Source organism: Cheilinus undulatus, linkage group 17 (assembly GCF_018320785.1).
Source record: "Cheilinus undulatus linkage group 17, ASM1832078v1, whole genome shotgun sequence".
Lineage (NCBI taxonomy): Eukaryota > Metazoa > Chordata > Actinopteri > Labriformes > Labridae > Cheilinus > Cheilinus undulatus.
Genome location: NC_054881.1, coordinates 32,573,085 through 32,585,365, shown reverse-complemented (window position 1 = coordinate 32,585,365; position 12,281 = coordinate 32,573,085). Strand labels below are relative to the sequence as shown.

The window sequence follows — 12,281 nt, the reverse complement described above, 5'->3', positions numbered from 1 at the left end:
AAACGCCTCAGTCTCACTTAAAAGTGGTGTAAACAGCTTCAACAGTCATGATTACAAATAAATTCAATAAATGATATTACAATCCCATTTAAAATTGGTAAAATTATCTTGACTCTAATCATAGAAAAACTCAAAAAAAAAAAAAAAAATTCAAAACATCCCAACTCCGCTTATAGTGGTGTAAACAGTTTGACTTGAAGAGTATCAAAAACAAATGAATCATACAGATTCAAACAACAGTGGCTGTTTAAAGGAAAGCCAGCATCTCCATCACCTTTTCTGTGATCTTTTTAGCCACATTGCTCTCTTGAGAGTATTTATCTTTCCACTTAAAGTCTAGGGTTATTGGGTCAGTATAGCAGCCTACACCTCTGATGCATGTTTAGTTTGGAGACGTCGGATCAAATTGGTTGTATTAAACTTATCTCTATTGCTACCACCTTGGGAAACGGCTGTGTTACAGATGCTGCAAGTGGCAGTTGGACTGTTTTCCCTCTCAAGCTTTTAATATTTCCATACTGCTGACATTTGAGCTTTGAGATTGCTAATGCAGCTACTGCTGCTTTGTCGTCTTACTTGCACATTTACAGCCTGCCACAAGTTGAGCTCTGTTTATAACAGCTGACGTGAATGATCAGCTGGGCTGATCGGATCAAACTGCTGATCTTCACGAATAAAAAAAAAAAATGCTTATATTGCCTTTGATCTGATACAGGAGATCTGGTTCGTGACACCCCTGAAAATAAGTAGATACATATTTACAACCTGACAGAAAACCAGTCTACATAGTCTGATCCTATTGATTTGTCTGGAGATTTTGATAGTTAATAAGGACGGGGTTTGTGTCTCACATAAATAAATTTATCATGTTGTTTTGATTGTGTTTTTGATGTAGGAATGCTTCAGTGAGATATAAATAAAATCCTCAAACTAGTATGTTCTGATGGTGTATTCAGTGGCACAATGATTAGAAAAAAAGCTAAAAGAGTCAGCTGGAGTTTGGGCTACAAAAGAGTAAAAACTAAAATCTGCAGTGTAAATACCAACGTATCAGCCTGCAAGTGCAACTTACTCTTTAAGAGAATAAGAGCTGACTCCTACTACACACCCAAAAACAAATGACTTAATCAAACCCCTGTACGCTCTTGACCTAGCTTTGCAATGTAAACGCAAAATGCAACATGTAGATGGACACGCCTCAATCGCTTTTCATCATGTGCTTTAGACCAGTGGTTCTCAACTGGTGGGTTGGGACCCAAAAGTGGGTCATGGAGCAGTTTTCAGTGGGTCCCCACTGTGTGTCTGGAAAAAATTGGTATATGAAGAGCATGCAACAATACCTTTAATTTTACTGTTTTATTGTAATAATGGGTAAATTTAAATGCTTTATTGATATTTCAACTCATTTATCTCCTTTTCTTGCAATAGAAGAGCTTCTTTTACCATGTTAATAAAGTAATTTCTCAAGATCTCTGGAAAATTGGCTAAAATTTACATGTTATCATGGGAAAAGGGGAGGTGCAAAACATGTCAGTTTTGTCCTGTCTCTTGTTCCATCCAAGATCTTTCATGCAGCATTTTTATTTATTAAACATGGAAATCTTTGTCATCAAAGAAAACATTGGTCCTGAGGCTAGACCAGTTGAGAACCACTGTTTTACACAAAACGCCTTATGCTGTCAAGATATGATCCAAAACCTTGCACTACTTTTGCTGCATAGCAAAGAAATTGCATTGTGTTCACTTCATATAATGTAAGTTCTAAATTTACATCATACAGATTCAAGTGGACTTCAAACAGTAACATAATTAGCCTTCTATAACACATATAAAATTGAATAGCTACACCCCCACTACATCTCTGTGGCCAAAGCCCTTAAAAGCTGGGATATCTATTGCATGCAGCTCTAACAATGCATGCATTTTTATTTCTTTTTTAAGCATTGTTGGTGCAGTGCTACTTAATGAACTTATATTTCAAAGGCTTTTGAGCATAAACAGTTTTTTGCATGACACTTAAGATACTGTCAGCCTGCAGAGGATGAGGGATGTTCTACATAAACAGATTTACAGTTAGTCAGAGGTGCACGTTCTCTCAGGTTACATCTTTGAGTTTAAATATGTGTGGGTGCACACTACTGCACCATCCTGAGGCAGGACATAAGCACATAATTACATTACAAACACCAAACAAGCAGTCAAAATGATGCCAACAATGGGACTCCAGGTTTCAGTGCTTGCTGTCCTAAGAAAGGAGGAGGCCACATAAACTGTGATCTTTTATTTCCATCATTATGTTTGTGTCCTACTTTGCAAAGCTGGCGTTCTAAATTTTACAGATTAGATCATGGACAGTAATCACCCAAACAGGATGAATATTATCCAAAGCATTGTTCACGCAGAACAGAGCAGATTGTATGAGCTCGACTTGACTCTGTTGCCTTCCTCTGTGCATCTTGTGCAGCTCATTGCTGCAGTTCTATTTAGGGCTGAGAAGATTGTGTGAGTCCTTTATTGTAGCTTCAGGGCCCACAGTGACAGTCGAGCGAGATGAGCATGCATCTTTGTTTATCGGAGCAAGGAAATCAACATGATCATCGCTGACATGGATATGAAACGCACTGGTCTAGGGCAGTTTAGTGTGTCCCTCTCCTTTCTCAGTGTCGCCTGCCCTGCATGCATTCTCCCGCTGTATGTGCCTAGAGGACGTACATCCATATGAGGACACTCACGACAGTGACAAACACTTGTCAGGTCGATGGCAGACACTCTTAGAATGACATTGCTGACAGGCACTTGTGATTTTATACTGTACCTTCCTCCGGCCCTGCTGTTTCAATTCAACAGGGCCAAACTCTGAGCTCAATGTTTTACAAAGAGTCTGAAGACAGGCTGCCAGAGCCACATCACAGACTCACAGTGTGACTGGCCGTCAAACGTGGAAACCCTGTTCCCCCAGGCTATCCGATCGGGGAGTGTGACCATCAAGAAAATAAAGGGAGGGTGTGTGGATGGAGCAGGGTGCTCCAACTGTTCACAGTCACATTTGAGTGCGTATGTGTTTGGAAGGCATTTCATCTGCTAGTGGAGTACCTCATTTCTAAATGTAGCTGAGAGTTGCTTCACTCAAATCACAAAAAAAAAAGAAAGTAGCAGTGTTTCGCCATGGAGATATTTTTGGTTTACAAATACAATCGCACCTAATTTTGCTGGCTTAGTGAAAGATGTTTCATTACGTAGACTTCTGCAAATGCCAGCACATGAAAAACAAAATTTCAGACACAAAGGATTAACTAGCTTGTAAATTGATACCCTTTTACTTGCATTTCTTGTATGCCGCCCTTGGCAGGAGGTTTAATTTTGAATATTTGGTTTGTGCATTAAGCAGACACACTGTTCACTCTAGCACAGCCATTATGTCGACTACAGTGGGAGAATCACTGACGAGTGACTCACCCAGGGAATTGATTTTAATCTTTATGCTCTATTTGTATTGATAGCTCCTGGCAGCTGTTATGACCGAGTGGAGTGTGTCGAAATCAATGATGTAATTCATGTTATTTAACCGACAGTCATTGTTGTTTTTTTGTTGTTTTTTTCTGGCAGGACAGTAGCTGCTAATCCTTGGCTTCCATGTCAACATCATCTGACCTTATGAAGCTCATAAGCACCGCTGCAGCTGCTTAGAAATACTAGTTCATGCCAAAAATGGAAGTTGAAGTCAGATATCTGTTATGTCAGTGGGTTACGAGGTTAATTATCTTATTGGCACTCTAAAAGGACCGGTATGTTACATACTAATGAGGGCGTCCCAGCCACAGCTTGACTTGTAGAGGCCTCCTTATTCTCCTGCAGGCACACACAAGAGAAACGGCGCTGTTGGCCTCAGGACACTGTTTCAACAGCTAAAGGGTGGCCACTGAGGATACCTTATAGCAAATAAAGGCATCGGAGATCACAGTCGGAGATCTAGCAGTAAAAAGACATATCGACCCTCATGAAGAGGAGTTCTTTTGGCTTTTAGAATCTTCCACACTGCGATTGAGCAGGCAGAAGGGATCAGTCCTACCTGCAGGTTCTTCCTCCAGACATTGACGGCCGCAAAGGCCAGCTGCATCTGCTTCCTGCGGGCGTCTTTATGGCGCTTATAGGCGATTTCGATAAAGATGAGGAAGATCCCGGCTGCTATGCCTCCAGCCACCAGCATGAAGACACCTGTCAGGAGCGGAAAAGAAGGACACAAACAAAGCAGAGGTGGAGGGACGTGAGCAAGTGAGATGCAAAGCCCGCCGCTTCCACTGAGAATGAATGGTTTGTCATGCTCAGTGGGGCCCCATCTTTATCAATCGAATCCGACTAACGACGGCGGCTGAAAACCACACAGTATTATTTAAATCACAACCGCACAAAGCCACAGCACAAGATACTGTACGGCACATTTCCACAGAGCACCCACGCCGACACTAAAACAACGATTCAATAAAGGTATTGGACAAAAAAGCGCTACAGTACCTTACCACTGCAGTTTTTGTCCAATCACTTTTAACGATTCTTTTCGCAATATGGACCATACCTGCCATGTTTTCAAAGGTGAGTGTGGCTGGGGCATTGCTCCTTGAGTCACACTCCTGGTATCTCACCCAGGTTTTATCTAGGTCTTCCATGAAGCCGTTCTCATGAGAACTGCAGGGGGGTCAGGGGAGGCAGGGAGAGAGGTGACAAAGTTAATACACACCGCAAAGGACAACGTGTTCGAGCCGCTCACTCCCACAAAGCAAACACAAATGAAACTAAGACAGCAGGACAGGTGACAAACAGACAAACACTTGACAGAGACAAACAGACAGCAGGAGGTAGGAGAGGGGAGATACAGAGAGAGAAGATGTGACATAAGGCGATGTATCGGATGGCTATAAAAGAGGTCAAAACATGACCGAGAAATCATATTAATAAGAAACAAAAGAAGTCATACGAGTAATGCAGCTTCGGCTGGGACAGACCTGAGAATGGCCAGGGACACATTCTGTTTCCAGGGGCTGTCCTTGCGCATGCCTATGCCAAAGCCCGAACGGAAAAACAGCTCTCCCGTGGTCACCAGGTCGCACTTCTGCGAGGCTTCAAACTCCAGCACCGCAGAGTCCCAGATGAAAGCATGCAGCTTGCTGTGGGGGGAGGGGGAGGGAGGAGGAGGAGGAGGAAGGAGGAAGGAGGGAGGAGGAGGAGGAGGAGGGGAAGGAGGGGGTTACGGTGCGACAGTACAATGATTTACATACACATTTACGGCTCCCACCCTTCTCTCTCTCGCACACCAGATCTTGTGTGTCATTCAGCGTTTACCAGCAATCTCTACCGCTGCTTATGGCCCAAAAGAAATCCAATGCCAGAGTGTGAGGGCGCGTCCCCCATTGGATTCCCCTCATCTCAAAGAAGTTCGTCTGGGTACAACCTGAAAAAGGGTGCTCCTCCACTCAACGTTAGCTTAACCTCACACTGGTGCCAGTGCGTTGACACACCACACTTGTTCCTGTCCCTTAACATCTGACTTTGCCAGGCGATGGGCCTGGATCAGAGGGAAAGCAGCAGTAAATCCCGCCGCCCCCTTCTGGTCCAATGGTCCATGTCCCCCCTCCTAAACTGACTGGACTGGCCCTGGACAGTGTGCCTGACAGGTTGAGCAGCCGGCCGACACATGCTCTGGTCGGCCCGGCCTGGCCGAGACTCACTTGTCACGCACGGCCTGGATGGCCTCGGCGGCACTCTCATAGTTGTGCTTCTCCATGTGGCGGTACATGGTGCTAAGCTCCACTTGCCGCCGGAAGTAGATGTCCACGGAACTTTGTTTCACCGTGGCGTAGATGAACTTGTCTGATGGGTTTCTCAGCTGCAGATGGAGTCAGGGACAAGACACAGCAGTTAAGGAATGGGGACTAATAATTTTGTTTCTGCAGTGTAATTATACATAGTTATATTTTTGGTCTAACATGACTTGCTTGCTATGGTATGCCCCCTTTCAGCTTGCAACTATTGCACGTGGCAAACTGGTAGTAAACTAAATAATTAAAAAAAACACTGACAAATTTTAACAATGTAATATCTGTAGATAGTCTCTACTTTACTTTTGGTACAAATACCTATGTAGTAACACGTGACTGCTGAAATTCTTAGCATTTATGCTGCTTGACCTCTGGGTCAAAGCCTGGCGTGGAAACCATTGGAGCATGCGCAAACTGCCTAGTCCAGTTTGGATCCGATTGAGGTGCATACATGCAAAAATCAAAGCAGAAATTATATTACAATTGGCAAAAGCAAATGCAAACTGTCATTCACTTGTTAATCCAATGATTTTCTAAAGCAAAACTTGATCAAGCACTTCTATTTGTCCCTCTGTAACACTTTATCTTAGTGGGCCCTGATGAGCAAGTAATCGCCAAATAATTTCAATGTAATTACATAGTAATTTAATAGTAAGAAGTAAAATTATCTTGTAATTTCTCAAGAAGAGGTGGTAGATACCTGAAATTTTACCAAGTACTAACTCAGAAATATGATAAAAGGAAGTATTTTCAAATAATAATGTATCAAGAAATTCCTCGTAATATTGTTAACTATGCCAAAAACAAAAAAAAAAAAAAAAAAAAAGAAAAGAAAAGAAAAATTACATTTTAATATTGTGGCAATTCTCCAGTAATTAGGTGTTATTTTACCAATACATTATTTTCAGAAATATGCTAATAATTTTCTTTATAAGTTGCTTGATAATGCCCTGGTAATTTCATAATTTTGGCCCACTAAATGAAGTGGGTCCTTCCCAAATCAATTTCTTAAAAATGTCCTTCGTAATTCACAAGTAATTTTTCAGGTAATTTCTATATTTCAGCCCACTGAATTGAAGTCAGCCCTTCGTCCATAATTACCAAGTAATTTCTATGTTTTCCAAAGAATAACATAGAATTACATTATATTAAGTTATATTACAGGCACCATACAATGTCATTTTTTAAAATTATGTAGAAATTTCTTCAGGGTGTCAAAAGTACATGTGTCCGCCGCAAATTCTAGATATAATTGAAATATGGCCCACATTTGAGCATGAAGTTTGTGTGTGCTTTGCTGTATTGTACTTTGTATTTTCAGCACAAGCCCATGCTACCATGCTAATTCTGTAAACAAACATTTTGACAAGAAGAATTCACTGATGTGTTTTGTGTGACTAAATTGAGACAGCACTGTAAATGGTAAAATACCGGCAAGCAAAGTAAAACAATTTCTTGATTTATCACTCCCTGATGGAGTTTGGCAGCAAATAGCAGTACAAGTACCATTTCAGGATTTTTGAGGGTCAGTGGTTGTTAAAGGCCAAACAGGGCCTCCCAAAATCTGGTTGGCAGTTAACAAGCCATTTAGGCAGACTCAATCACTAAGCATATCTTAGCCTACATTAGATCAGTTTTACAAACTCTAATATCCTCAAGGTGAGGCATAAACCACCCTACTATAGTTCTGTATTCGGCCCTCGGAAAAAGTTTGGACGCCCCTGGGTTAGGGTAAAATACCACCTAATTACCAGTAAAGTGCCACAGTAAAATGAGGAATTAGTTGATAATTATGTTATTATTAGGTATATGCTTACTTACTACTTCAATGTTTCCAAGTTATTATTTGGTAAAAATTGATTCCAATTACCAGGGAATAACCACCTTATTCCTGAGAAATTACTAGATAATTATACCTATTGCTTTTAAACTACTACGTGATGACTAGGTAATTAGGACCCACTGACCTAAAGTGTTACCGTCCCCTTATTGTAGAGTATAACCATCATTACAATTAAAATATAGCTGCTGTAGCACTATTACATGGTCAGAGTATCATCCTTTACTTACCCTTGGGTCATTGATGCCGGTGATGCGCTCCTCAGGCCGGTCCAACACCAGGAAGGCAGCCAGGTTGGCAGTATAAGAGGCTACAATGATCATAGCAAAACCAGCCCACACCATGCCCAGGATTCTCGCTGAGAAGCTACGCGGGGCACCTGTGTGGTGAGTTCAAGTTACATCTTATAAGTCAACAACATCAGCCCCTAACTGAAATATATTCTTTTTTGTTAGGTCAGTTTGACTGCTTTTTTTTCAAAAGAACTACTAGGCTACTCAATTAGTTGTACTGCTAAAACTGCATTAACTGTATATAGCGCTTGATTATTATGAATTCACTTTTCATGTGTCAAAAACTACACAGAAGACATGAAAACAGCTTGAAAGTTGGAAACAAATTTAGCCCACTAGAATATCCAGCATGAAACGAATATGCTGAAAGACAAAGGCAAGCTGAAGTAACAGGTCCAGACTATTAAAAGACAAGCTGCAGCAAAAGCTGTCGTGGAAAAATGTAATTTCAAAGGACCTAATTTGTCATCCAAAAGGAAAAACATGACAACCAGGCAACACCTTAAGCCCCAAACACCTTCAGTGGTCTTTTACACATGCAAAGCTGCTTGAAGACTAAAGTACTCGACAGCATTACCATGTTCTGGGAAAAAGGGAGCATTTAGTGCTGAATAAATGATGAGTTGGACATTTTTCCGTGATGGCTTTCTTTTTCATTTCTTGGCCCACCTTCTCCTATTCCAGAGTTCAGCAACACTCCCCAGGAGAACCACATGGCAGACGATAAGGTGAGGGCATCTTCTTCTTCTTCTTCACTGTTTACTTTAAATCTTCCAAACGGGCTGGAGGGAAAAAATTGGGAGGGTTGCAGGAGAGAAAGTGAGAAATCTCCAAGAACCTGTAAAGGGGGAAAACCCTGGCACCCCCAGGCAGGGAAGGGAACTGAAAAATGAGTGAGCTAAAGCAAGAGGTAACTTAGAAAACAGACAAAAACAACTGCACAGGGACAGAGCGGTGGGATGGTTGGTGCCAATCTTCACCTCTTGTTGCCTTCAAGTCCACACCAAGGGAAGATCTGCAGCGCGCAGGGGTGTAGAGTATGTGCGCTTACATACACTCATGAACATTCACTCAGTTATGATATACATAAACGGACACACATGGGCACAGCCGTACACACACAGATCCCCCGTGTACCTGAACCGGTCTAGTAGGTAAAGCATCACCGCCACCACATGCACCGATAGACCCACCAGCAGCCACAGTGTGCTTTGGAACGGCTGCATGAACGAGTCCAGTGTACTGCGAGGGATTTCCTGAAAACACACAGTGTAGTTAGCTCAAGACTGAAGATTTTTAATTTGACATAATTACAGCACTTAAGCTATGTCATTACAGGCTGAAAAACACAAATCAAACTCTCAGAATTATTTCACATGAATAATGAAATGGTCATGGTAAGGACTGACGTAGTTCAAAAGTCAACACTGCATCACCACATACACTTAAGTGACTTAAATACAGATCTGATGAATGTTTAGGTGTTTAGAAATATTTCAACACAATTTTAAAAATAAAGAAAGCTAATAACTACTTATATTGGAAGGAAAAATATTCTAAAAATACAGCTGCATCATCTGCATATAGCTGAGCCATGTCAAGGGTATGCATTTCGTGGTTAAAAGTACCTTCTTAAAACATCTACAGTGTGCCTCAAATGGCATAATTCTGTCAGTATACTGCAAAAACAATTAGGGATGTGTGCAGTAAAACAGTTACATTCAGTTATCAAATCAGCTAGCATGAGATTTACTAGTCCATTAAACTAATTACCTTTCGTTTTTATAAACATGGGCTTGAAATCCTGGTATTTAATGCTAGTATTGTCCCAAATTGTCCACTGCCATTTTGCACTAACAGGAAAAGACAACAGTTTAACTGCCTCTGTTTTCTTCTACTTCTTTTTTCATAGTAAGTTACAAACAAACATTTAGAATTGAAACTTAATGGCCAATTTCCCTCACATGTAACTTATATTTTATGTTAACACTGGTCACTTAAAGAAAATGAATTTAACTAATTTTAAACACTCTTTTCTCAGTCAAAATCTGCTGCCTTTGCTAGTAACACAGTAGCTAGCTAGCCGATGCTAACACTAGCTAGCGCACTAGCGTGGTAACAGTAATGTCACCAATATGGCGTTCATTGAGGGTGCAACTGTTCATCGATCCACACTTGTTTTCTGGGCATTTTTGAGAGCGCCAGTTGTATACTGACTGTGAGTATACTTCTGAGGGTGAACGCACTTGTGCACTTAAAATATATAGTGTTTAGTACAGAGGTATGCTATTTGAGACACACTGTTAGTGTGAGCCTTTGATAAATGGTGATGGTGATGTGTCCACTAAATTACGGTGACCAGATTTCTGAAGTGAAAACTGGGGATGCTTCCGGTTCAGCAGAATAAAACCCTTAAATATCGTCTCCATGACATGCCAAATAGGGCACTTAAAGTTTCATGTATTTTGACAAAAGTTTTGTAGGAGATAACAGACACAGCCTTGAGGCCTTTGTCTGAGACTGTATCATGATAGCCATTTATCAATCAAAAAGATACTGGAACTACAGAGTCAATAATAATAATAATAAAAAAATATAGGTTACTAACATAACTCTGTTACATAAGTGTTTACTGTAACTATTACACTCCTCCTCTTCTTGTGTCAGTTCACTAAACTTCTGTATTTTTTCTTCTCCCCAAAAATTTTGGATCCAGAAAGTTTTATTTACTTTATTTTATTTTCATTAGAATATTTTTGATCAAAGAGCTGCCATAGGGCTGTGTCAAGTTATTGCTACTGAAAACCAAATATTTCCTGCTGTTACATCTTCCTACTAGAAACACTTCACTGGTAAAATGCAAGTTGACTTTTATTTTGAAGGAACATTAGACTACTTACAGGAAATGCCTAAGTTTAGCATTAGTGCTTAACTGGCCATCATAAAGCGTCCGGACAAAACAGCAAACGTTTTAGCTTTTGTTTTAGGAAAATATGTCAGGGGAAATTTTAATCAGTCTGTAGTGTATTTTATAAGTAAGTTGAGTAGTGTAAGAAGTGGAACCTCTTTTTAAGAATTCATACTAAAAATCTGGGGCATTTCTGGGGATGGCACAAACCTAAGCTGCGATATGGGGCCCATCTGAGATAATTTACTCGGGCCCTGACAGTTTTGTCTTCATTTAGATCCCAAATGGGCTAACCAAGGTGGGTCATGGAAAGCCTTTAACATACCAATTTTATGCATATTTTGCATGTTTGCAACCTGAATAGTATGCCCATTACTAACCCAGGTATATTCCTTTGGTTGGCCCATGTGGGCTTTACCACCAACCCTCTAATAAGCTCTTTTTAAGCCCAGACCCAGTCAAACTCAACCTGGTTGAAAAGCATTCTCCATGGGTCATCTCTATTTCCGCTGCAGAAATCTTTGCATGAACTTTTGCCTGGTTACATCATGGTACTCACTATTCATGAATGGTGTCCACTTTGTTCTGACACTGAGCTAAGGGTGCTAAGCTCAAAATAGTTGAGCCATGCTCCAGATTGAAAACCATATACATGTAGGAAAACTCATAGATTGGCCTAATTTTAGGACTTCCTGTTTAATCAGCAGAATAAATAACTGGCTAATGTTTAAAACAGCTTACTTATGCATTTTCCCGCTTTCTCTCTGCCACGGTGATTTGCTGGTGACTGTATGTAGGGAAATAAGGAATTTCTTAATTCAGACAATTGTCTGACAATAGAGCAATGGGGCACTTACCTTTTTAACAAGAATGGTGAGTCCTTGATATTTAAAGGGTTTCGAGAATTCGATGTACTGGGCTCGTTCATTGTTTATAGTCAGTGGGGCCACAATCATGTCAGCCAGGCCCCCCAGGAGCTCTCCCATCATGCCATTCCACTCTTTCTTGTTACTGTTGTTTACCTGGAGTCCCAAAAGGAAGGTGTTAACATGAGAATGTGCTGTCAACCTGCTGTTGTCTAGACAACAGAATGTTTACAGGCTTTCAGGATTTGGGTTTAGCCTTGTGGGGATTTAAGTTTTAGGCATGCTTCACAGCGTTGGAACTGCCTCAAAAGTGGGTTTGTTATTTTTAGGAACTCTGATGCAATGAAGGGTAGTTTCTAAAGTTTAAGTTTGTTATCCTTGACATAGTACACTTGATGGGACTACCTGCAAATATTTTGTTGCACTATGGTGTTCTGCTCCTTTCATCTTACAACAGTGATGATATCTGCTAGATTCTGAACAGTAAACACCCTGGGCTGAATACGTGAAACAGATGTAGTGGTAACCATGACATCCCCTGTTTGAGTGTTTTGAAGCATT

At 40.8% G+C, this 12,281-nt stretch overlaps 1 protein-coding gene across 7 annotated transcripts in view; it reads right to left on the bottom strand.

Annotated features, from left to right (window-relative positions):
- grin1a (glutamate receptor, ionotropic, N-methyl D-aspartate 1a) overlaps nt 1-12,281 on the bottom strand; it is a 71,824-nt gene that overhangs the window by 19,293 nt on the left and 40,250 nt on the right. For all 7 annotated transcript variants that reach the window (XM_041811422.1, XM_041811426.1, XM_041811423.1 and 4 more), the window contains 8 exons: nt 11,712-11,876; nt 9,084-9,202; nt 8,616-8,728; nt 7,884-8,032; nt 5,724-5,881; nt 5,001-5,162; nt 4,574-4,683; nt 4,070-4,215 (listed from right to left, as the gene is read on the bottom strand). In XM_041811422.1, the coding sequence (XP_041667356.1) occupies nt 4,070-4,215; nt 4,574-4,683; nt 5,001-5,162; nt 5,724-5,881; nt 7,884-8,032; nt 8,616-8,728; nt 9,084-9,202; nt 11,712-11,876 (1,122 nt within the window). The remainder of the gene's footprint in view (nt 1-4,069; nt 4,216-4,573; nt 4,684-5,000; nt 5,163-5,723; nt 5,882-7,883; nt 8,033-8,615; nt 8,729-9,083; nt 9,203-11,711; nt 11,877-12,281) is intronic.